Source organism: Canis lupus, chromosome 9 (genome assembly GCF_003254725.2).
Source record: "Canis lupus dingo isolate Sandy chromosome 9, ASM325472v2, whole genome shotgun sequence".
Classification (NCBI taxonomy): Eukaryota; Metazoa; Chordata; class Mammalia; order Carnivora; family Canidae; genus Canis; species Canis lupus.
The window spans coordinates 4,267,862-4,294,218 of NC_064251.1; the positions used below are offsets into that span (position 1 = coordinate 4,267,862).

General features: G+C 58.5%; 1 protein-coding gene across 5 annotated transcripts in view; it reads right to left on the reverse strand.

Annotated features, from left to right (window-relative positions):
- The window catches only part of SEPTIN9 (septin 9), a 145,846-nt gene that overhangs the window by 87,710 nt on the left and 31,779 nt on the right, over positions 1 to 26,357 (reverse strand). Inside the window, exon 1 of one of the 5 annotated variants that reach the window (XM_035720730.2) lies at positions 23,872 to 23,972. The exons of 3 other annotated variants lie outside the window; for them this stretch is intronic. Coding sequence is in view for 1 of the 2 variants with exons in the window: in XM_025468132.3 (XP_025323917.1) it covers positions 1,292 to 1,346 (55 nt within the window). In the remaining variant the exon portion in view is untranslated. Of the gene's footprint in view, positions 1 to 1,291; positions 1,604 to 23,871; positions 23,973 to 26,357 lie in introns of those variants that run through there. One more of the 5 variants, XM_025468132.3, reaches the window with a different exon arrangement.

A 26,357-nucleotide genomic window follows, 5' to 3' on the forward strand; every position in this document is an offset into this window, starting at 1 on the left:
ACAGCGCGCCACCTGAAGGGGGCAGCCGTCTCTAGATCGGCTGGTTCCCGCACTTGGACATTTAGGACATAAAAGGCCCTTGAGGACGGCTGCAGGAGAGCCTGGCTCTGGGCATCAGAAGGCCAAAGAGGATGAAGCAGACACGGGGAGACCCCAGGAGGAGCACGCTACCCAAGATGTCCAAACAGCAGGGGATAAGCCATCACCGCCCTGCGGCCCCAGAACTCCCCTCGTCCAGGGCTCAGTGCCAGAATCGTGAAAGTGCTCCCTCTACGGAGCCAACAGCAGGCCGGTCCCTCTGCGTGGGCAGGCCCGCCACCGGACCCCAGCCCTCTGGGCTCTTCACACTCCTCCCTGCTCAAACCACTCCAGGCCCGGCCCCAAATCGCAGCCGCAGCATCTCCGCTTGGGATCCGGCCAGACTCTGGTCCCCAGAAGTGTCCCCACAGCTGCGGCTGACCCCCAGGTGGACCATGTGCACTGCAGAGCTCTCTGCCCGGGCGGGGAGAGGACCTCCTGGGGCCGCGGGGCACCAGGACCTCTCCAGCTCCTTGCAGCGCAGCCTCCCCCAGGCCGGGCCCACCAGAGGGCTCTGCCCAAGGCGGCCTGGAAGCCCCTGGAGGGGCGGGGGCTGGGGCCCAGCAGAGGCAGGCCCGCCCCCCACGATTCCGGCCCCAGAAGTGCTGCAGACTATTGTGTGCGCTTCCCTCCCGGCCGCTTTATTTACTCCCCAGGACGCAGGACGCAGAGCCACAGGCGGTCACGAGGACTCACGGAGGCGCGCACACGCGAACACACACACACACACACACACACTCACACACACTCGGCCGGGAAGCCCGGCGGCTCGGAGGAAGGAGCCCCCCCAAGTCCCCGCAGGCTCCTAAACCCCAAGGGGGGAGGGGCCGAGCGCGCTCCCTCCCGGCCCGCAGGCCCCCTCCGCCGCCGCCCGACTCCAGGGGGTGGCTGGGGCCCCGGGGCGACCCCGCTCGGCGGCCCCCGCCCCCGCCCCCACCCCCACCCCGGCCGGAACTCGGCTGCGTCCGGCCCCGAGACTGGGGCGCGCGCAGGGCCGCGGGGCCGAGGGCCAAGGGGCGGACAGCGCCGCAGCCACGGAGCCCGCGCCCGGCGCTTCCCCGGTGCCCCGCGAGCCCTCGGGGCCGTCGCCGCGCAGATGCGACCGAAGGGAGGACGCCGGGGGCAGCGCCGCCCCGAGCCCCGAAGCCCCCAACCGCGTCCTCCCGGCCCGAGGGCGCCCCCTCCGCGGCCCCGGGGCGCGCCCGGCACCCACCTTCGAAGTCGGAGATGATCCCGTCCAGCTGCGCGTTGACCGCGGGGTCGGACATGGTGGCCGCGGAGGGCGGCGGCGAGGAGGCCGGGCCCTGCGCCCCGCGCCCCGGACCCCGCGCCCCGGACCCCGCGCCCGGACCCCGCGCCCCGCCCCCGCCGAGCAGAGCTGGCCTCGGCCGCCGCGCCTCGGCCCGGGCTGCGCTGAATGAATGGGGGAGGCGGGCGGGCGCCGGCCTGGGCTCCGGGCTCCGGGCTCCGGCCCCCGCCCCGCCCCGCCCCGCCGCCCGGGGATCGGGTTCGCGCACCGCCCGGCCTCCCGCTCGCACTGGCTGCTCCGCCCGCCCGTCAAGGCCGGCCCGGGGCGGGGGCGGGGCGGGGCGGGGCGGGGCGGGGGCCGGCGCGGGCGGCCGCGGGGACAGGCCGAGTCCTGGGCGCCCCGGGACGGCGACCGACGGCCGGCCCCTCCCCCGGCGCCCCGCGGCGGCCAGATGTGGGCGGATGTGGGCCGGGCGGGGCGGGGCGGGGCGGCGCGGGGAGAGGCCTCCCCTTCCCTGCGGCGCGGGCTCCTCCCGCGGGAGGCCCGACTTACGCAGCCAAACAAAGTTCTTCGCCGCCGCCGCCGCCGCCGCCGCCGCCTTCCCGCGCCCGCGCCCGCGCCCGCGCCCGCAAGGGTTAAGCGCCCGCCCGGCCCGGCGCGCTGGCGGCCGCGGGGACCCCGCCCGTGCACCCGGAGCCGCGGGGCGAGGGGCGCGCAGGACTCGCGGGGCCCCGGCTGGGGGGCGCCCCCTCCAGGGACTCCCCACCCCCACCGCCCACCCCAGCCCAGTGGCCGAGAAGGTGCCAACCTGGAGCGGGCGCGTGGGGGTCGGGAAGGAGCAGCCCGGGGCGTGCGCCCCCCCAGCTTCCACCATGACGGGGGCTGCTCCGTGGCCGCCCGCATGAACGCGGGTCCTCGCCCTGGAAAGGCGAAGATGCTGCCTAGCATCCGAAGGAAGGAGCTCCGGGGTGGGGAGGGGGCTCCTGTCTGCGCCCCACCTCAGGCCTGGTCCTGCCCTCCTGGACAGCAACTTCTACACTGGCCCTTCCATTCGCAAACACGGATTAAAGTGGGTCACCTACAAGGGAGGCAGGCTGGGGACCAACAGGACCAGTTGGGACTTGAGAAGCAAAAGGATGGAGCCCCCCACCCCCTACCCTAGGAAGGGCCCTCCAGGGCTGGCACCTACAGCCGAGAGGGCCTCCCTCCCTCTCCTGGCTAGGCAGGTAGGCTCTCCGGCCTACTCTCTGCCCCCTCATTACCCGACACCCAGAACCTCTGCCCCAAGCCCGCCGGTGTGAGAATCTCCGGCACGAAATATACCCTCCCTGCTGGCGGCAGGTCCTCTCAGGAGTGGCCTGTGAGCCCCCGAGAGCTGGTCCCGGGTCTCAGGTCAGTCCCCACCACTTCCAGCCCAGCCCCCACAACCGGTCTGGAAAGATCCCAGATGTGCTGCGGACGGATGCCGAGGCCCGACTGCCATCCCACTCATTCCCCACCTCTTTCTGGGAATGCACTGGGCTTGGTGGGCTCTATCAAGGAGACGAGATCGCGTCCTCTTTCTTTTTAAGAGAAGTGGTCACTCCCTCCCTCATGCTTTGGATATTTTGAACTATTTTCAACCGAGTGAGTTTGTGGACATGGAACTGCAAAACCACAGACATTTCAGATGCGCACACACCCTCATCTGCCCGGGAGCCCGGGGTTTCAAAAACGGAGTCACCACTGGCATGAATAGTGCCCCACTGGCTTTCACAGCAGCCCTGGCATTCGGTGTTTGAAAGCCCGCACCTGGGCCTCCGGCCTGACACCCCAACCCTCTGGGCCACCTGTCCACCCAGCATTTGGGAGGTTGGTGGTCCACCACCCCTAAAAAGCAGCCTAACTGCACAGGCCCCTGGGAGGATGCTGGGCCACAGCATTATTGTCCCATGTTTTTATAAAAAGCACCTGGGGAGTGTAGACACACCCATGTGATTGTTCTCCCAGGGTGCTGGCATGGAGCTCCAGCAGATTAGCATAGGCTCAGCTTATTGTGCACTATTCACGTCCATTCATGGTGGAGCTGGACAGACCTATGCTTATCTCCTCGGGAAGCCCAGCCAGGGTGCACGCCTCCCCCAAATGCCCCACTGTGGGAACCCAAAAGACAATGGCAGGAGGGGACCGGCCTCTCCGGCCAGAAAGCACCCCATGTTGGCATGACTGCGCTCCAGAGTCCATCCCGTTCCACACCCCTCGCCTTCGGTTTAACCACTGGGGCCACCACTGCCAGGCCTCGACACCTCCAGGTAAGGAGATTCCCCATATTCCCTCCGGAAACCCAACCCTGTGCTTGGCCACACTCCCAGCCAGGAAGTTCACCCTTGTATCTAACCAACTGCTCTAATTGTACATCATTTATTTCCTCTTTTTTTTTTTTTTTTCTGTCCTCAGAGGAGATGGGAAACAGCTGGGCACCACCCTCCACATAATCACCTTCTCCAAACTCGAAGACAATCCGGCAGCTTCTCGGGCATCTCTTTCTCAGCTGGCATCATCCACCTGGCCCTGTCTAGTTCCCGCCTTTGATCACTTCTGATGGCTGCACAGCTCCAGGACTTGAGGAGGCCCTGATCCTCATGGGGATGTGAGGGGTCCCTAACCCCCTTCTCAGGGCAGAACAGTCAGGATCGGGGCAGGGACGGGCAATCCTGGCGGGGGCGCTGGGCAGATAAAGTCAGCAGCAGCAGCAGAGAGGAAAGCAAGCTGAAACTTGGCAAGAAAAATAGAACTCGAAGGCATCCGCATTCTGCAACAGTGCACTCTTCCAACGCCATGGAGAAGGCCGGACTGTAGGCCTGGCCCAAGGGGAAAGTATGATTATAGGGGACACCGGTGGGCCACCCACCTCCCCGGGTCCCCCATGAGACCTGTGGTGGGTGCTCCAAAAACACACGTCCACCCGAACCTCAGAATGGGACCCGATTTGGCACGAGGATCTCTGCAGGTGTAATGAAGGTGAGGGTCTCGAGAAAAGATCACCCTGGATGGCCGCTAAATCCAATGACAAGTGTCCCTCTAAGAGCCCAAGAAGGAGGAGACAGAGTGAAGCCCTGTGAAGGCAGAGATTGGAGAGATGTGGCCACGAGCCAGGGGCACTTGGGACCAAAGAGGCTGGAAATGGTGAAGAATGATCCTTCCCCCGAGCCTTCAGAGGGAGAGGGAGCAAGGCCCTCCTGATACCTTGTTTGGGGCTTTTGGCCTCTAGAACCGTGAGAGATGACATTGCTGCTGCGTCAAGCCCCCCGCGTGTGTCCTTTGAAACAGTGGCTTCTGGACGCTCTACAGACTTTCACCCCAAAGAGGTCCGTGAGCCGCAAAACTGGCTGGAGATAAGGGACGCTGTCCAGCAGGTGGCCGTCCTGAAGGGATTGGGGGGGTCTGAGGACACTCGGGCAACCAGTGGCACGTTTTAATAAGAATGGCTGAGGGCCAGGGGTGGGTAAGAAGGGTGTAATGTGAAGTCCAGTTCTAAGCTTTTCTGGAAATGGGAAGGAGAGAATGGCGTGGAGAGAAACCCCACGGGTCAGGCCCCGGTGGAACGAGCCTTGGGAAAGAGGGAAGGAGGAAGTCGATGGGCGGAAACAGCCGTTTGGCTCAACCTCGGTATCCATGACCTGGGGTTCCCTGTGGGGATTGGGGAGTAGAGGGAGGTCGGTGGCTCGCTGCCCAGCCGCCCTGGGCCTTTGGACAGGACACCCTGTTAAGCGGACCATCTGTTTCCTCAAAGTCCAGGGCAGGCGCCCATGGTCTCGGCCTTGCCCAGGCCTGGCACACAGTAGGGCTTCCCTGAGCTCCATCACCCCCCTCCCCACATGCTCCCCAAGTCCATCATCTTTGTAAATGGTCCCACCATCCACCTGGTGACTCAGGCCAGGTGTCTAGGCCTGTTTCCCTCAGCCCCACATCCAGGCCATCACTGAGTTTCCACTTCCCAAATATCTGTGGGTCATCGGGCTGCTTCGGACCTCAAGTGCCCCCAGTGCAGGTCCACGCCCCCCCTTCCAGTGGTATATGCTACCTCACGTTTAACAACGAGTCTGGGGGGTAAAAAAAGTAAATTAAAAATTTTTTAAATTAAAAAAAATCCCACCTGATAATTACGTAGCACTTGCCTATTTCTGTGGTGTAAATACTCCCACCCTGGCCAATTCTGAGCTGCCAGCGTGACACCATCCAAGGCACAGCTGAGAAGCTCTGGCAAGTAACCGTCACGGTGCAGCAGGTCTACGACGCATCTTTTTTTTTTTTTTTTTTTATCGCACTAACCTCTACGTAACAGCGTCCGCACTGTCCTGCGCCCGTCCATATGCCCATTCCCAGGACGGCGGGCATCCGCCCAAACTGAAACCCCTCTTTCCATCGAGCCGGAATCCCTGTGTCCCCCTCGGCTCCCCCGGGCCCACGGCAACCACCCCTCCACCTTCTGTCTCTGTGAATTTGGCTGCTCCGGGGAACGTCGTACAAGTGACGCCGTACAGTGTTTCCCTTGTGTGTCTGGCGTAGTTCACTTAGCATGACGTCCTCGGGGTTCATCCACGTGGCCGAGTGCGTCAGGATTTCCTTCCTTCTCACGGCTGATACCCCGTTGCCCGGACACAACACATTTTGTTTATCCATCCATTCGCCCCTCGACGGACACTTGGGCTGCTCCCACTTTTTTGGCTGTTGTGAATAACGCTGTTGTGAATAGCCTGGGTGCGCGCGTCTCTCTGAGCCCCGCTTTAAGGCTTTTGGGGCATTCACCCAGAAGGGAAACTGCTGGATCCCATGGTAATGCCATGTCACTTAATTTCAAGCCATGACTTCAACATAACTTATTTTTTTAATTTTATATATCCCATAAAATATTAACTATATTTTTCACAGAATACACGAATAAATCGCTGACAGAGGTTGCGCCGAACCACCGGCTCGCAAAACACCTCAAAATTTGACAATGTGGCCGTGGTCCCACTGGGACCCTCTCCCTCCCGCAGAGCCTCCTAAGTGATGCGTTTGCTGCTTCTACTCCTGCTTCCCTCCATCCAGATCTCAGTGAGGCTGTGGGATCAGAGTCCCCGCCCACGGCCTGGTGCCCGCTGAGACTCTCTAAGCGCACACTCCGTACCGTGGTCGCCGAGGCCCCGCGGCCCTGGCCCCTGTCCAGCTGGCCTAAGCACTGGCCGCCTTCTTCACACCGCCTCTGCCTCAGGACATTTGCATCAGCTGTTCCGTCTGCCTGGGCGGCATCCCCATGGTGTCCCCCCGCCCCGCCCACCCACAACCCGCCCCACCGACTCCCTGTCTCCCTGTCTGTCGTTTCCATCTTAAACATCAGAGCGACCATCGCAGGGTCCTCCGGTGGCTTCCTCGCCTCCTGATTCCCCAAGAACCTGTCAAGCCCCTGTGGAAAGACGATGTTCAGTCTCCCCTGCAGGGTGACTCCTGATGGGGAATCAGCCCACGGTGGGCAGCAGAGGGGGGACATTCAGAGCTCACGCGGACTCCCTGCCAGCCACCGTGCGGACCTGCCCCAGCCCCGGCATTCGGGATGACAGGTAGGGCACCGTCTACACCCGGACCCCGGCTCCAGGACCCCCACGTCTCCCTTTACATGGCCCTCAGACCACCGCGTCTCCCAGGTTGCCGGATTTTGAGTCTCCCCCGTGACGCCCGTCTGTGGGTACAGCTGACATTTCACCAGCGTGTAGGCTACACAACACCCTCACACCATCTGCCCGGCTGCTTAAATGCAACCATAAGGTTTCACTTCAAAGGGGAATGCCGGTTTCTTAGGCGCGTGATTAATCTGTTCCCCAGGCTCCCCAGCTCATGCCCCAGCTCTCGCCCCAGCTCTCGCCCCAGCCCGCTTTGTTCAGAGAATTTACAGCAAACCCTGACCACAGCAGCCCGGGCCTTATCTCGGAGGCAAGGGAGCTTTTGAAACAAAGTGCGACTCTTCTAAATGCAGGCTTTCGAGTCCCAGAAGGAAGCTGCAGGCCGGCAGGACCCAGGCCAGCTCTCTGCTCTGGGGCCGCTGCCCTGCCCAGGCCCCCCCATCCCCGGCCGGGTGACAGATGCTCGGGACCCCGGCAGCTCCGGGGGTGCGGGGGGGGGGTGCCTGCAGCCCTGCCGGGCCCTCCCATTTTCAGTTTCACTTGCAACTTTTGACTGCGGGGATGTGAAAGCCAGGGGGACCACGGGAGCCACCGCAGGGCAGCGGCTGCTGACACAGAGGGACAGGAGCCCCGGTGCTCCAAGACTATCACACTGCGAGATGGTTCCTTGCCAGCTGGACTCTGTCTGTGGCTCCAGCGCATCTTTTGTTTATTGGCACGTCCAACGGGCTCTGGGTTGGCAAATGCGGGTGTCTGGGCCCCCCCGCCCACCATGGGCTGGGTGAGCTATGGCCCAGATAGGATGGAAGAGGAGGAAGATGTGACTCATCCTTTATTCTGCTCTGTTCCCTCTACACACGGTCCATTCCTACTCCAGCCCCCAAGAAGGGGCTTTGGGAGGGACTAGAGTCCCCCACCCGCCAGGAGCCCATCTGAGAGGCTACAGGTACAGGGATGGGCTGGGGGGCACGCAGTATCCCCTGCACCCCAGCTGATGGGGAAGAAAACAAAACCACTCTTGCCCTTCCAGGAGCTCCAGAGTCACACAAGGGGTCTCAAAGGAGTGGCCGGCCTGGCACCCACCCGGCCCCAAAGCAGCAAGTGGCTGTGCCACCTGCAGACGCCTCAGCCCTGGGGCTGCCAGGACACCTGGCCAGGCCACACAGGCCAGAGGACAGGCTGTGCCCACGGTGTCCCGACCTCCTCGCCGCGTCTCCCCAGCAGACACCCGGCTCCGAGAGCTCAGAGGCTGGAGGCAGCTCGCCACCGCTGCAGCGTGGGGACGAGGGCTGAGTCACCGGCCTCCCCCCAGCTCCACGTCAGCAGGCACAACAGGATCTGAGCAGGATCCAAGCAGAGAAGAAAGGGCAACAGGCCCTCTGTGGCCAAACTTATTTTTAAAGTCGCCGCAGTGACCGAGGGGACGTTGTCCTCAGGGAGCTGTCTGTCCGCCTGCCCCCTTGGACTCGGGCCACGTGTCCGACAGCCAGCAGGCAGGTGGGAAGAGAGGGGGCCGCGGCTCGGGGTGGCAGCCGTCCACGCAGGGAGGGCAGGGAAGGGGGAGCCTCCCCACCACCCCACGCCGCACACTCTCACAAGGGTCCTCAGAATTCAGGGCACGCACAGCCCTTGCCTGGAGTCTGGGGCCCCTGCTGCTCCATTCTGGGGTGGGGACTGAGACACTGGCCCCCCGGGAGTGCTACAGGAGCGGCCCCTCAGGGGACACCAGCTCCCATGTGGCCATCCGTCCGTGGCCAAGGTGGAAACCTGACTGTGGAAGCTTGCAAGGGAAAGACCAGGGTTGGCTCTGGGGCCTGGAAAGGAACTGGTTTTCCATCAGGTGGCGGCTGTGGGGAAGCGTCCCCAGAAGCCAGTCCGTGAGCCCGGGGCTGCAGAGCTGGCGCCCATCCCTAGAAGCAGGAGACGGAGGAGGGGCACATGTCTAGGCACACCCAGGCTCTGCCCCACCCCCCACCCCCATCAGCCAGTGACCTCGGGGCCCCTGGGTGCTCCAGAAGTCCACCCAGAGGGCAGGCCCAGGGTCGGGCTGTGGGGGCAGAGCGAAGGCGAAGGCTGGGTGCATCATCAGCCCAGGCCTCTCTGGGCTCAGCCGGAAGAAGCCACACATATTTTGAGACGGAATCTTGAGCCAGGGGATGCCTGGGTGGCTCAGTGGTGAGTGCCCCCTTCCACCCAAGGAGTGATCCTAGGGTCCTGGGATCAAATCCCGCATCAGGCTTCTTGCTTCTCCCTCTGCTTGTGTCTGCCTCTCTCTGCATTTCTCATGAATAAATAAATAAAATCATAAAAAAAAAAAAAAAGGATCTTGAGCAGGCAGGTCCTCAGCCCCCAGCCCCTCCTCTTCTTCCTCCTCCTCCTCACTTCCCCCGAGCATCTTAGACCACACGTCGCCCTCTGTACACCTCCACGGAAGGATGGAGAAGAAAGAAGAGGGGCCGGCCCCCTCACTCAGCGGACGCTGCTGAGCACCGCGTCTGGGGACAAGGGGCCCGACGTCAGTAACCAAAGTGCGTGTGGGGCTCCCCGGGGGCTGGACTCTGCTTGCCGCTCCCGCCCACCACGAGCTGACACGAGGTTTCATACCACCAGATGCGCCCCTTGGCCCGCCAGGACCCCCAGGGGAGGGTGGCCCTGGTGCCACACTGTACCTGCGTGGTCACCTCTCGGTCTTGGCCCGGAGCCTTGGGAACAGAGTGCCCTGCGTGGGAGGGAGGCTGGCCGGGTCCCCTCGAGACAATCTGGTACCACTTTCCTGGATAATGCAACCTCCCCACCGCCAGGGCCACCGGGGCCAGCCGGCAGCGGAGCAACCTCAATGAACCATTTGTCCCTCGTGTGAAGTGACCTCAGGGACGAGGACGTAATGGGTTTGCTATTATCGCCCCCCCCCAACGCCCCCCTGGTGCTCTGCTCCCCCCGCCCCCAGCGTGAGTCACTCCCTGGGATGACAAGACTGGGCTGAGGGCCCCTCCCAGGGGGGTGACGGACCAGGCCCAAGGGCAAAAGCTGCCCAGTGCAGAGGCTTCCCTAGACTGTCTATATCGGGGCCCCTGGCACAAACGGGAGTCCCCCCTGTGTCTCTTTGGTTCCCTGGGTGCCTGCCCATCTGGGGATGGACAGTGTTCCGGGAGACTCCTGCAGATGGGGAGCGGAGGGGGCAAACCGGCCAGAGAGAACCAGCACGAGACAGCCCCAAGGCCTCTGCGGGCCACCCGGGCACCCCTGCGACGGCAGCAGGTTGGAGACAGGTTCGGGGTGTCTTCCGTTACCGCTGAACGCTCAGCCCTCTCACACGCTTGGCCACAGCTCTAGGGAGGAAACGTGCAGGCCGCAAGCTGATGTCCCTGCCCAGGGTGCCCTCTACTCCCAGCCTCACTCGGAGCTGCTGGTGGGACACCCCTCCTGGAATGCACCTGCGACCCGTCACCTGCTCCCTATAGCGAGCGAGAGCCCAGCAGGGCCCACGCGGCTGTGCCGGGAGCTCCGACTCCGCCAGCCACTCCTGCCTCCTCTCGCTGTGCTCCTCCACGGCCTCTGCTCCCACCCAGCTGCTCCTGGTTCCCGACACCCAGCGTCACACCTCTGTACCTGTCCCCTGCTGTTCCCTCTGCCTGTAGGCCCTCCCACCCTCCTTGGCTGGCTCATTCATTTTTTTAATTTTTTTTTTTTTAAGTAGGCTCCATGCCCTGCTTAAACTCATGACCCCGAGACCAGGACCTGAGCAGACATCAAGAGTCGGACGCTTCACCGCCTAAGCCACTCAGGCATCCCTTGGCCAGCTCATTCTCAACACCTTTGTGTTCTCAGCTCAGATGCCACTTCTAAGAAGCCTCCCTGGAACCCCCTGGGTGGAGGGACTCTCTCCCGGGCCCTCCCGTGGGTTTTCCCAACCACCGGGGCAGCCCCTGACCTGAACCATTCACTCGCAGGAGGGGGAATCCAGGCAGTGGGCATCGGGAGGCGGGGTTTGTGGAGCAGAGAACCAGCCTGGGGGAGTGACAGTCCTTTCCTGCCACAGGGAAGACACAGCCGGCGGAAGAAGGAAGCAATGGGCATCCCCTGCCTGTGCCCCCGCCGTCCTGCCGGCCAGATGGGCTACCTTGTCTTGACAGCTGTTCTCCAGCAGAGAGAAATCTCTCCCCTCAGGGGTGGGGGCGGGGATATTCTAGAGGCGGCCACGTCTACACGGGTCCCAGAGACCGTGGAGTCTGGATCCTGGGGCTTGTTCCATCCACATGGCCACAGGCCCGGCCCAAGCCCGCCGCTCCTGCCCAAGCACGAGCACACATCTGGAGCTGCTGGGCCCCGAGGGCAGGGCGGGGCAGGGGAATCCGAAGCGGCAGCACCCTCGGCAGAGAGCAGACCCGCACACAAATCCCCGGGGCCTTTGGTACCAGGGGCATCGTCTCCAAGGAGGTAAACGTGGACATTCCAGGCCCGCGAATCACCAGGAGTCAGCACATCTCGACAGGCCCCTGGCCCACCCCGAGGTTGGAGAGAAGGCAACTGGCGGAGCCCACGTGGCGCATGCGGTCCTCTGGGCCAGCAGGGTGTGCAAGCCCAGGGCCTGAGAGGTTCCCGCTCGATTGCAAGTGATCTAGATCACCCCCATCCAGAAGGAGGCCAGCGTTGTCCCGTTGGGGACCTGTGACCTCAGATGAACACGCAGAGCGCCCATCCCATCCGGCCAAGCTGCCATTGTCCGTGGCCCCCAGCACAGCACCACGGCTGTGGAGCCTGCGTCCTCCCGCATCTCCCCACTCGGTTCTGAGCAGGAGGGCCTGTCGTGCGGAGCGGTGACCCCCGAGGCAAAGCAAGATCGTCGAAAGGAGGGAAGTACTGCACAATAGGAACCCCCTATTAAAACAGAGACCAGGACCAAACCCTTCAGGAAGACCTTGGTGAAGGAAGGATGAAAGACAGGGCTGATGCAGGGCGTGCTGGGAGACGTTGAATGACCTGCCCCAGCATCGGCGGCGGGGAAACGCCTGATTTATAACATTTGCCCATTGCCGTGACAGACGTGGCCCCAGCCATGGCCGAGGTCAAGCAACCGACACGACGTAACTAGACGCAGAGTGGGCAAGGGGCACGCGCACCGCCAGCTGACACGATCGGACAGCCGCAGTGGGCTCATTTTGGGGGCAAGTGAGTTGGCCCACGGTGCCCCCTCGCCTCCCCAAACAGCTAGGGCCAATGGGGGGCCCTCCTGCCCCTTCCCCCAGTTAGAGTGCAGATGTGATGGCAGGAACCACAGCAGCCGTCTTCTCTCACAAGACAGACGCTGCATGGGGAGGATGCCAGAGCAGCAACGGAGCACACTGTGTGTCCCCCCGCGCTGCGCCATCACGATTGCTTATACGTGGACAGGGAAGCAGAAGGGAAATTAATCTCTCTGTTGCATAAGCCTCTGCTGTTTCAGCCTTTGTTACGCAGCCAGCCAGCTCCCTGACTGGTAGCGTGTGTGCCCCTCATCCTGCCAGTCTGGGGCAAGGCAGTCGGTCTAAGCTTTATGCACTACGCCTCTGGCAGAGTCTGATACAATAAACATAGTCGCAGCAGAATGAACAGTGCAGTTCACCCAAGGTGTGTCCCGTTTGCTTGTTTGGGTATCGGGAATCGGAAAACAAAGGTCTGAGCTTAACAGAGGACAAATGCTCGCATAAGGCAGAGGGGACGCCTAAACAATACATGCCCAGAGTAGGCCCGGAGTGCTCTGGAAAGTTCTGCGTCGAGATGGACCTTGAGAGGTCACCAACGCGAACAGCTTGTGCTGCACAGAACAGACGTGGCCATGTCAGAGACAAAGCATGTGCCTCAGAACATCTGTAGGAGCTGAGGCCCGGGCTCCAGGTGCGACTGCTGCGTGCAGACCCGGGCTGGCCATTCACCCGGCAGCAGGATCGCGGGCGCGTTACTTCACCCCTCTGAGCTGTCCCCGATTCCCCCATGTACGAGGGACAGCAATCCCCTAGAGTGAAGGGATCGGTGGCAGTGAGTGTCTGGCATAAAAATAGGAACTTGGGGAACACCCGGGTGGCTCAGTGGTTGAGCGTCTGCTTTGGGATCAGGTCATGATTCCGGGGTCCTGGGATCAAGTCCTGCACTGGGCTCCCCATAGGGAGCCTGCTTCTCCCTCTGCCTGTGTCTCTGCCTCTCTATATCTCTGTGTCTCTCATGAATAAATAAATAAAATCTTAAAGAAATGCACCAGCAGTAACACCAAGGGGGACCTACGGAGGGATGGAAGGAGGGACAGGTGGACAGAGGGGCATAACTGGGTGCCGATGGTGGAATCTGAGGGATGGGCATGCGGGTATGCACCGTAGAATGCTTCCAACGCTGCTGCATGTCTGGCCATTTTCACAATCCACGGAGGGAGGAGAGAGGTACGGGGAGCCACACCAGCGGTCGGGGCAGGCCAGACCCCCACGCGTCGGAATGCAGCCCTGCAAGTGCAGATGCGCCTTCTCCCTCCCCCTGAAGACTGTCAGATGGAGGCTTACTGAGCGCATGCCTTAAAGGTTCAAGGCCCTGGCTTCTCAGTCCTGACTATGCCCTCCCCACTTGCACCTGGAAGGTTCTGCAGGGGAGCGTGGGCCGGCCCCGATGCCAGCGCTCCCTCCCGCGCACAGTGCCTGGCGAGTGACAGATGCCAAGCGCACGTCAGCCCCTGCCCCATGCCTTGTCTGCCTGCCCAGGGAGCACCCCCACCCAGCAGCCCTGTCCAGCCACCCAGCGGACACTTCTGGACGTGGGGCCAATGACTTCTTCACTATGCTCTGCTCACCCCGCAAACATCCGAAGTCATAAATAAAGCACTAGCGAGCGTCTCGATAGCTTCCCCTCCAGTGGCGCCTGCCCTCTCCCCGCAGGGCTCTGTCCTGCCAGACGGCCCTCGGTCCAAGAGCCCCCTTCCGGGCCTGTGTCCCGAGGCTGCCCCCTAGCCCCCAGCAGGCCCCAGGCAGACTGAGAAGCAGGCTGAGGGCTGCGGCCAGTCGGAACCCCCTGGCTGGGGCAGCCCACTTAGAGCCCCCACTTAGAGACCCAGAGAGAAGGTAGGACTGACGGGGCCACTGGGGCCAGGGAACTGTAGTGCTAGTGCTAGTGCATGGGGGAGGCGGTAAGGGGGAGGGGGAACAGATGGAGGAAAGCAGGAGGAGGAGCCCCACTTCCTTCCCGAGGGCGAGGGCGGGCGTTGCCTGCAGCCCACTGCATTTATTACATTTAAGATTACTATTACATTGTTTCCTGCGCTATCACCTCCTTGAATCCTTGAGAAGCCACAGGGAGGCAAGCCTCTCCATCCCCGAATTTCCCCATGGGGGGCACAGGTGCAAGAAAGGCAAGAGCCTGCCAAGGCCCCAGGGATCCATCCGTGGAGTTGCCGGGACAACCTCACGTCCATCTGTGTAGCCCGACGCAGAATCATGGGCAGCAGGGGCTGTGGCTTTGAGTCCTCGCAGAAGGCTCCAGAGGCCCAGGAGACTGGGCTGGAGGCCAGGCCAGGTGCACGGGACGTGGGCTGTGCGGGCGAAGCTGAGGGGCACGCGGTGTGCATTGAGGGGACGGGACGGGGCCGGGATGCTGCACCCGTCTGCTGAGTGAACCTTCGCAGGAGTCTAAGCCCCAGGTCCCTGGTTGGCCTGGCGTCCTCTCTGGAACGCCTTCACCCACAAGGCGTCCTCTCTGGAACGCCTTCACCCACCCTGCACCACTCAGAGATCCGGATGTTGGTTTTCTCCTAAGGATGGATACTCAGAACCCTGGCACGGAGGAGGAGTCCGTGTGGGCCCCACGGGAGCCCTTCACCGCGCAAGGGCCTTCCGATGCCGCAGCCACTGTGCGTGAGATTGGAGGCGGGTGTCTCTGCCACCCCCCCGTGATGCCCCAATGGGAAGGGGCGTAGGATGCACGCATGACCCACAATCCACGCTCAGGCTCCTGTGCACAGCCCCGTGACATGAATGAACAACCACAACAGCCAGGACACAAGGCAAGACCCCCCTGTGGCCAACGTTCCAGAGCAGACTCTTGGCAGCCACCCAGGGGGCTGGTGCGGGAGGGCGGGGGACGAGGGACGGGGGACGGGGGGGGATGCGTTTGCACCAAGCCCTACTTGTGCACACACATGTGGCTGACAATCACCCACACAGCCGTGCCAGGAATCTGGCGCACGGCCTGCCAGCCACAGGGCGCTGGTAATCCCCAGCTGCTCTCCTGACGCCACTCAAGAGACGCTGTCCTGTCCCAGGCAGGACGGAGGGGGTCACTGTTTTCAAGGTCACATACCCCAAGGGGAGACGCTGGGCCAGGGAACGGAGACAGGCGTTTGGGCCCAAGCCATCAGCCCTCGGTCCTGCCGGCCAACGGGGGAGCACCCACCCATTCATTCAGCGTTTTATTGAGCAACTACAATGAGCCGAGCGGCCAAGTGCCACAGACCATGGAATAATCAGCTCGTGGAAAACCATCCTGATCCTCTTCTGGGCCTGAGGCAATATGAAGAATGTGGACTTGGGGGTCGCACGGCCCTCAGAAGTCCTGCCTCTGCTAAGTTATTGGCTGGTGGAGACGGAACAGGTTTCTCGACATCTCTGGGCCTCAGTCTCCCCGTGAAATAGCGGGTCTTGGCGCAATGAGGAGCCGGTGTCTGCAGGCGGCGCCGGCCTGGGCTGGTGTGTGGCCAGCACACAGGACACGAGGGCAGCTCCTCGCTGGCCCCGTGTGACCAGCAGGCACCACGCTGGGAACGCTCAAGCGCTTCTTTATCCGTGCCCGTCCTCGGGGGCAGGGAGGTGGCAGCAGGAGGTGGCACGGCCCCGCAGCTGCTTCTCCCAAAGCTTCCCGGAGGCTCAAGTGTCACTTCCTTCCCTGACAGCTGCTGGGTGCCCAGGTCCGCCGGCAGCAGAGCGGTGGTGGGAGGGGCTGGCGGGGCACCCACCGTCCGGGCCGGGCAGGGGCTCTGGGGGAAATCCAGGTCCCGGGAGACGGGCCTGGCCACAGGCTGAGGCTACGGGAATGCCCCTCGGTGTCCGCAGCGAGATGCTGACCCCAACCAGGGCCCCGGCCGCTCAGAGACCCACTTCACGTCCGGGGACAACAGCCACCGTCGAGCACACGTGTGAGAGTGAATCCGAATGGCTGTGTGCATGTGTGCGTGTGCGCTGGGAGACGTGGGGGGCAGGTCTGGGGCAAGTCCCTGTACCCCATATGCCTCACTCTCTTCATCTATAAAATGGGGGATAAACATTGTCTACTTCAAAAAGTTACGGTGGATCGAAAACGAGTTACCCTTTGTAAAGCGCTTAGAACAGTGCCCGGCACAGAGCAAGTGTGACAGGTTTGCTAAGCAAGTAAAAAAAACACATCAGACCCGTGTTATTAGGTGCTTAAAGCAGAGCTTGGCAGGTGGCAGGCATCAATAGTTGGCGTTCTCGAAGCTGCCTGAGACCCAGGAGAGCAGATCGGGGCGGCGGGGGGGCGGCGGCCCTGTGCCAGGCAGCCTCGGCGGGGGCAGGTGCCCACACGTGCCACACACAGCCAGGTGTTCATCCACGCGTGTCACTGCCTGCACACGTTTCCCCAGACCCGTCTGACGCTTGATTACGATGTCGGGGCCTGGGCAGGTGGGCCACGGGGCTGAGGCTTCCCTAGGAACCAGAGGCAAAGGGCCCAGGAGACAGCGCTGCAGGATCAAGCCCAGCCTGACCCCCAGTCGAAAAGACAAAGCAGAATGCGTAGGGCCTGAGCAGAAGGCCCCCCACCCCCGTCCCTCTTAGGCATGTTCCCCACATCGTTACACTTTGAGATTTAAGTTCTCTTAAAATAACAGACACCCGGTCCCGGCAGGCACCTCAGAGGTCCCTTCTACAGCTCTCCTGAACAATCTCCATACAGTCCGCGTTTGAATACTTGCAGGCATGGGGAACTCACTACTCTGTGAACCAGCCTATTCCATTGTCAGAAAATCCAACCTGTGGGCAAAATGCCTTTTTTTTGTTTTTAAGATTGTATTTATTCATGAGAGACACAGAGAGAGAGAGAGGCAGAGACACAGGTAGAGAAAGAAGCAGGCTCCATGCAGGGCCTGACGTGGGACTCCAGGATCACGACCTGAGCCAAAGGCAGACGCTCAACCACTGAGCCCCCCAGGTGCCCCCAAAATGCCTCTTTATGTAATGAGTCAAGCTGCACTTCCTGGGACCTGGCACTGGCTGTGCATTTTGGAGCAACTCAAACGAAGTCCCTTTCTCCTTCCATGTGACGACCATCCAGCTATTCAGACACAGGTCCCCTCCCAACCCCTGCCCTGATTCTCTCCGAGCGCCCCCTCCCCATGGCATCTGAGTCCCCCTGACCCAAGGCCCTCTCTTGTCCACCCACATCCTCCTTCACACCTGAGTCTTGGAGAGGCCCCTCGGCAGATGGATTCTGCTGCAGGTCGAGCTGTGTCCCCCACAAAGGCATGTTGAAGCCCTAACACCCAGACCTGTGCACACGACCTTATTTGTAAATTGGGACTTTGCAGATGTGATGGAGTTAAGATGAGAGCATCCGGGTGAGGGCGGGCCCCAAACCCAGTGACTTGTGTCTCTGTAAGAGAAGGGAATGCGTGTGAACACAGAGACTCCCAGAGGCAGCCCCGTAGTGAGGTTTCTAGAAGCTGCGGAAGGCCAGCAGCCACTGGACACGAGGTAGAAGCACGGAGACGACTCCCCCTGGATCCTCAGAGGGAACCAGCCCTGACCGTGGACTCCTGGCCCTGGAACCATGAGAGAACCGGGGTCTGCCCTCACCTGTTATGACAGGACACCCGTCCAGGGACTGAGCGAGGGTGGCCCCGTGGCCACGTCCCCCCTCCTGCAGCCTGAGTCTGCATCCGCTATTTTATGTCATCGGTGGGGCCCGGCGGCGGCCCACCCCGGCTTCGGTCAGCAAGCACCCGCAGGCCTTCCCACCGTGCCCCCGGAGCACCTGCCCAGGGCCCCTTCTCGCTCCCACCGCCACCTCGTTGGATGCAGGGGTCTGGGGGGTCGGCCTGGACCTGGTGTTTTCCTAGGCTGCCCACCTGCCCTGAGCTGACGTGGGGAGCCACTGGGCGGGGTTCTGGCTGAGGGTCCTTCCCGGGGCGATCCCAGGATCCTGGCCCAGAACTGCAGGAGCCCCAGCCTGGAGCGGGCCCACTCCCGGCCTGCGAGTCTCCTTGGGCTCAGATGGGAATCCCGAGCCCCACCGCCTCTGCCCCCCGAGCTTGGGACATGAACCTCCCAAACCGGCCCCCAACTGCACGGGATACTGGTGAGAAGTGCTCTTCTGCACATAAACCGTCCCTGCCCCACCCCCGCTTTCTGTTCCCTTGAATGCACAGCAACAAAAAGCACAGTTTTGTGCCAAAGGTGGGGCCTGAAGTTTCCCAGAGTCCGGTTTCCTGCCAGGCCTAGGTACAATCTGCAGGAGTGCTCGCCCCTGACTGTGTGCGTATGTGTGTGCGTGTGTGTGTGTGTGTGTGTGCCCACTCACGCCTGCATGCCCGTGTGCACACGTCCCACCACGCGCAACACCGGGCAGGGGGGAGAGGTTCGCAGAAGTTCTTCGTGGTGGTCAGGAGGATGGTAAAATGTGAAAGGAGAGCTGTGCACACATGCACGCACGCACACACGCACACACACGTGCACACGCACACGCCCTGCAGGGGAAGTCCTGTTCCTTCCTTTCCTTTCACCTCGAAGGATCCCGGGCCTCATGACACAAGAGTGAACTTCAGAAATGAGACTGAAGCCCCATCCTGGGCGTTGCGGAAATCTCCACCGGGCCTTCTAGGTGTGCAGGGAGCCTCTCCCATATCTGTCACATCTCCTGCCCCCTCCCCCCCCCCGTTTCCTCCAGGGGCTCCTGCTCTGACCCCCACCTTTGCACTTGGGTGTGAATCATTTCCTCTGCACGCACACAGACACACACACGGCGCAGGAGGAGAGACAGGGAGAGGCTCCCTCGGGCACCGCAGAGGAAGGGGCTTCTCTTCCTGGGCAGCCTGGGGCCCGCCCTTCCCTGGGTGTCTCCGGCACCAGCTCTAACCCCTCGGCCCCCAGCCCCCCAACACTTCCCCTGGACCAGCGCCAACCTGCCCACGCCCTCTCTGCCACCCCGTAAGCTGCTCCTACAGACCAGCCCCACCAACACCCTCTGGGAAGAACGTTTTGCCACCAGGAGACCACGGGTTTCCGTGGCAACCACACACTCTCTCCAGCAAGGCCTGGGGCCCCGACCCAGGGAGGCAGGGCTGCCGGGGCTCCGAGTCCTTCGCTTCCTCCCGTGCTCTGTCCCCGCAGCCCCGCAGGTACCTCTGCTCCTCGCGTGGGTGTCGTGAAACATCCACAACACAAGAATTCACCGTCTGACAATACTGAGGCCTACATTTCCGTGGCATCACGGACAGCCACGTGGTTGTGCAACTATCAACATTACCCATCTCTAGAACTCTTCATCTTATCAAACTGAAACTCTGTGCCCCTCAGACACTAACTTCCCATTCCCCTCACGCCAGCCCCGCCGGCCACGGCCTCCTGTGAACATGCACGCACACCTGCGAGAGCCCCTGCTTTCAGGTCTTCGGGGAATACAACTAGAAGTGGACCTGCTGGATCGCGTGAGGATCCTAGGTTTAAGTTTTTGAGGACCTTCCATACTGCTTCCCACAGTGGCTGCACCACCTTACGGTCCCAACAACAGAGCACGAGGGCTCCAATTTCTCCACATCCTGACCCACACGTGGTATCCTCTGTTTTTTGGATAATAGCCATCCTCGCGAGCATAAAGTGCTATCTCATTGCCGTTTTGATCTGTGTTGCTCTAATGATCGGGGACACCGAGCATCTTTTCCTGGACTTGTTGGGATCTGTGTGTCCTCTTTGGAGAAAGGGCTATTTGAGTTCCTTTGCCAGTTTTTTAATGGGTTTTTTGTTGTTGTTGTTGTTGTTGGGTTGTAGGAGTTCTTTATATATTCTAAATATTAATCCCTTATGGATATATGGTTTGCAAATATTTCCTCCACTCCCCCACCACCACCATTCTGCGGACTGCCTTTGCCCTCTGTTCAGGGCGCCTCTGAGGCACAAAAGTTTTAAATTTTGATGAAATGTAATTTATCTGGTTGTTGTTTTATTTTTTTCTCTTGTTGCCTGTGTTTTTGATGTCCTGGCCAAGAAACTGTTGCCAAATCTAAAGCGACAAAGCTTCCCCTGTGTTTCCTTCTGAAGTAGCTGCTTCTTTACTCAGTGCCCTATGTTCCTCACAGTCTTGTTTTACCCTTTTCATAGCAAACTAGCTTTTACCTGTTAATGATTATTTGTATTACAGTTTGCTCTTCAAACTACTGTGTGCTGTGGTTTCTGTTTCCTGCCTAGGACCTGACTGATACATCAAAGTAAGCAGAAGGAAGGAAGTCATGAAGATAAGGATAGAAATAAAGGAAACAAAAAAAAAAAAAATAAAGCCAAGAGTTCGTTCTTTAAAAAAGATCTACAGATCAATAAACTCATAGCTAGAGTGATGAGAGAGAAAAAGAAAAGAGAGATGGAGAACATAAATCACCGGTGTTAGGAATGAAGGGTTATCCCTAAGCTTCTATAGATGTTAAAATGATAATAAAGGAAAATTATGAACAACCATTTTTTTTTTAAAAAAAGATTGTATTTGACAGAGAGAGAGCAAGAGAGCACAAGCAGGGGGAGCAGCAGAGGGAGAAGAAGAAGCAGGCCCCCTGCTGAGCAGGGAGCCTGATGATGCAACGTGGGGCTCAATCCCAGGACCCCAGGATCATGACCCGAAGCTGAAGGCAGACACTCAACTGACTGAGCCACCCAGGCACCCCTATGAACAACTTTACATGAATAAATTCAACAGCTTGCATGAAATGGACAGATTTCTTCAAAACACAACTTATGCAAGTTGACACAAGAGGAAGTAAAAACCTTGACTAACTCTCTAGATGTATCAAATACATTTAATGTATTCAATTAAATACTAAACTCATTTAACATATTTGATACAAGAACTTATTTAAAAAAACAGCTTTCCGGGAAGAAAACTCTAGAGACAGATGGCATCCTTATTGACTTCTACCAAACACTTAAGAAAGAAAGAACACCAATTTTATGCAAACTTTTACAAAAAATGGAGAGGAGGGGATCTCTGGGTGGCTCAGTGGTTTAGCGCCTGCCTTTGGCCCAGGGTGAGATCCTGGAGCCCCGGGATCGAGTCCCACGTCGGGCTCCCGGCATGGAGCCTGCTTCTCCCTCCTCCTGTGTCTCTGCCTCTCTCTCTCTCTCTCTATGTCTATCATCAATCAATCAATCAAACTTTAAAAAAAAAATGGAGAGGAGGGAACACTTCTGAGCTCATTTAATGAGGCCAAAAGACCACTCGCAAAGGCCTTACCAAAACAAACTAACCAAGAAATACCACACCGATAATATCCCTCATGGGTCTACATAAAAAATCCATTACAAAAAAACTAGGCGAATCAAATCTGGCAATATATAAAAAGGATTACATATCATCACCATATGGGAGTTATTCCAGGAATCCAAGCTTGGTTTAATACTCAAATATCAATCATTGTAACTCACCTTATTAGTAGAACAAAGGAGAAAATAATGATCATTTCAATAGAAACAGAAAAAGTATTTGTCAAAGTCAATATCCATTCATGTTAAAAACTCCAGCAGATTAGGGCGAGAGAAAGGAATCTCCTCAATCTGACGAAGAGCATATTTAGAAAATCTATAGTTAACATCCTACGTTCCAGCACAAGACAAGGATGTCTACTGACTTCTATTCAATATTGTACTGGCAGTTCCAGCTCATGTAATAAGGCAAGAAAAAATAATTAAAAGAATCAAGATCAGAAATAAATAAATAAAACAAGTACTAGGATAAAAAAATGACTCTGACAAGTTCACAGAATATAAGGTTTATATATAAAAACCAATTGCATTTTATATACCAGCAACGAACAATTGGAAATGAAATTTTTAAAATATATACTCAAATTACAACAGCACCAAAAAATAAAATGGTTGACTCTCTACTTCTAAAATTTATAAGGAAATTTAAAAGGCCAGGAGTGTCTAGGGGCATCTTGTGGACTCAGTCTGGTAGAGCACGCAACTCTTGATCTTTGGGTTGTGAGTTCAAGCCCCACACTGGGTGTAGAGATCACTCAAAAATAAAATTTTATATACTGTATGTTGGCAAATTGACTCCAATAAAAAAAATATACAAAAATAAAAAAATATATTAAAAAATATATTTAAAAATGTTAAATAAATAAAAAATATATTTAAAAAATAAAATCTTAAAAAATAAATAAATAAAAAGAACATGTAAAGCAATGTTTTAGATATATTGGGAGAGCTTATGTCAAAGCTTATTATGAAGCCACATTAACCAAAACAGTGTGGTACTGGCCAGAGAATAGACAAAATATCAGTACAATGTGATAGACTCTGAAAATAGAACCACATATACAAATTCAATGGATTTCCAACAAAGGTGCCAAGGTTCTGCGATGTCTTTTCAACAAATGGTGCTAGAACGACTGGATATCCATACGGAAAAAAACAAAGCAGCAAGCAAAACCCAACATACTGAACCTTAACCCCCTACCTCATTACACAAAAGATGATTTGTAAAACCTAACATAAAAGCTATAATCATAAAGCTTCTAGAAAAAAACCACTGAGACACTCTGTGCCACGTGGGAGCAGGCAAAGGTTCTTATAAAGCACGCAGAAAGCGGTAACCACAGAGGAAAAGCAGTCTGTTAAATCAGATTTCATCAAAATTAAAATGACAAACTTTTGCTCATCCAAAGATAATCACACTAAGAAATGAATATGTGAGCCACAGGGCAGGAAAAGAATATTTCCAGTATATGCATCTGACAAAAGACCAGCATCCAGAAAGAATAAAAGTCAAGCAGCCTACTTTGAAAATGGGCAACGGATCTGAAAAGACCCTTCACAAAGGAAAAGTAGACGAGTCCCCAGTAAGCAAATGAGAATGTGCTCGCCAGCATTAGTCATCAGGAAAATGCAAATGGAAGCCCTAAATGAAATACCGCTACACACTCACCAGAAGGAGGGAATCATAAGGAGAGACAGCACCAAATGCCAGCGAGGACATGGTACGTGTAAGATGGTATGGCCACTTTAGGAAAAGATCTGGCCGTTTCTTGTCAAAGTAAACCCATACCCACCTACCCTCTGGTCCAATAATTCTACTTGGTATTTACACAAGACAGATGGAAGCGTATGTCCATACATGCACCACTGTATAAGAATGCTCATAGCAGGGGATCCCTGGGTGGCTCAGCGGTTTAGCGCCTACCTTTGGCCCAGGGCGCGATCCTAGAGTCCCGGGATCGAGTCCCACATTGGGCTCCCGACATGGAGCCTGCTTCTCCCTCCTCCTGTGTCTCTGCACCTCTCTCTCTCTCTCTCTCTCTATGTCTATCATAAATAAATAAATAAATCTTAAAAAAAAAAAAAAAAGAATGCTCATAGGAGGGATGGCCGGCTGGCTCAGTTGGCGGAGCGTGCGACTCTTGATCTCAGGGTTGTGCATTCGAGCCCCACGTTGAGTATGGAGATTACTTAAAATTAAAAAAAATATATATATCCTTTGGGGCGCCTGTGCTTGAGCATCTGCCTTTGGCTCAGGGCGTGATCCTGGGGTCCTGGGATCGAGTTCTGCATCAGGCTCCCCACAGGGAGCCTGTTCTCCCTCTGCTGTGTCTCTGCATCTCTCTCTCTCTCTGTGTCTCTCGTGAATAAACAAAATCTTTTTAAAAAAATCTTTAAAGAAAAGAATACTCACAGCAGCATCTTATTCATAAGAGTCTCCACTGGAAACATGAAATGAAGACCACTCAGCAATCATGGGACAAACTACTGGTGCTGGCGGAAACACAGATACATCTAAAAAAAAAAAAAAAACCCACGCAAACTGGCAAAATTAATTTATAGAGGGAAAAACCCGAGTTTTGGCTGCCCCTAGGAAGGTGGAGGCAGAAACCGCCTGGCAAGGAGCAGGGATGGGGATGATGCTCTGTACCCCAATAGGGATTGGGAGGCACAGTGTAAGTCTGTGTCCAGACTCAGAGGGGCAATGCTCAAGATCTGGGGAGTTTCGTGGCACGTACATGTTTTACCTCAAAGAAAAAGAACCATAAACAAATACTGGACTCTAGCTAATGAGAAGCAAGCTGAAGTGTTTGCAGGATAATCCACACAGATAGCAGCAGCTTATTCTGAAAAGGGGTCCCCAAAATCACACAGACTGTGGGCAGATGGAGGGACGGACGTGAGTTGGAGCCAAGAGAGCGAAAGGTGCATCAATGGGGGTGATGGAGGTATGGGGGGGTTGGCACTAGAATTCTCTCCTCTTTGCTGTGTCTTGGAGATTTTTCACAGTAACAAGCTGGGAAAATTTAAGAGACTGAGACACATCCACCAAAAATAGGGAAGGAGAAGGATGTAGCAGGAGAGACCCCTCCGCTGAAGCCCCCAAAGCTCGGAGGCCACAGCCAGTGTAGGAGGGAGTCCTCGCTCCCGCGCTGGGGCCTCGGGGGCCTCGAGGTGACTCCCACTCTGCCACCCGCCACCGGGTGGCCGGGCCTGCAGGAGCCCAAGGGGAAGGGGAAGTAACACCCTGCAGCCTCTTCCCCAAGATACCGGGAGGATGGAACCCGGCAGGGCCCGGCTCTCGGCGGCCTGTGCTGCCACCTTCTGGGCGAAAAGCTTCCTGCAGCCCAGTCCTTCCCCCCTCCTGCTGTGCGGCCCCCTCCCTCCCCAGGCCCCACCCCACCCCTCACTGAGCCATGAGGGCACCCATGCACCCACCAGGCAGGTCTCCAGAACCCAGGCCCCTCTGTGTCCCCTCCTCCCCAGAGAGCTGCAAGCTGGGGCGGGGGCGGGGGCGGGAGGGGGGCCGCAGGGCGTTCCTGGAGTACACCCCCCCAGCCACCCTTAAACACACAGCACAGAGGGGCAGCCCAAGCCCCCAGCCCACCGCCCCCTCCAGCCCCCACATCTTTGCTTGTTATCAGGTAACAGCATCCTCTGTTGTCTCACACAGCACCATGGCCGAGAGCCCTGCATCCTTGAAAGGAAACGCCACCTGGCCAGGGCACCGGGACCCTGGTGGGCTGGCTGGCGCATGGTCGGGGGGCCAGAGAGGGGGCGCGGGCCTGAAGCGAGGCCACAGGATGGTGAGGTCTCCGGCCTGGGTGAGCCTTCTGCACCCCAGGATCACACCTGTGCGCCCCCACCAGGTGTCCCATAGGTGCTCAGGGAGCACAATCAGTAGCAAGCAAGGCCCGGCCCAAAACGTCCCCTGCATGGGCCGGGGGCACAAGGGCACCTGCCATCCGCCATCCTGCGAAAGAGGCCCTTGAATCTTCATGCCCCTTGCCAACGCTTGCCAGGTGAGCGGACGCACGGGAGCTAGGTCCACACCAGCAGGAGGGGGTGTCAGTCCCTTGATGGGCACGTGGGGTCACATCAGCGCTCAAAGTGACTCTGCCGGAGACTCAGGACCTTGCGGGACATGAAGTTGTGAGCTGCGTCCCCCACACCGCATTTGCTCCGGAGGCTCCCTGCTCGGGGTCCCCCTCCCAGGCCTCCCCTCCCTGCTGGTTGGCCAAGCAGACGCCCAGCTGGCATCCTCTCAGTTCAGGCAGGGCAGGCCTCCCTCCTAAAGTCAGGGGCCGCTAGGGCAGGGCTGGGCGCCAGGGCAGCGCACCTGCGGCCTCGCCGACCCCCCGGGTCCACCCAGCAACCAGAGGCCTTCCGTCTCGCGCTGCAAAAAAGTGACTACGGCATCCCCCTCCCCTCCAGGCCTCCCTGCTTCCCCTCCGGGCCTCCCACAGTGACTCAGCAGCCACTGGGCACCCCGGGCCTGAGGCCCCCTCCACGGGGCACCCAGCAGGCCTCCCCAGCACGACCAGACCCAGCCCCACCCCCACCTGTCACCTTGATGATCCGACCTCAGGGCCTTTGCATATTGTTTTCTTTGCCTGGAAGCTCTTCCTTTGGACATTGGCCTGGTCCGGTAGGGTCCTTCTGGTCATGCAAGTTGCAGCTCAGTGTCGCCTCCTCGGGAAGGGCATCCATTAATTCCCCAACACATACCCACGGGCATGCGCACGTGGCAATGATCACATCACCTGTTCTAAGCCGCGTCTAGAATCATCTACCCACGTGCTTATCGGCTAGCTGCTTGACATCTAGTTCAGACAGAGTCCCGAGGGAGCAAGGGCTGCATCCTCCTCGCTCCTCCAGGCCGAGAACCAAGGCGAGCGC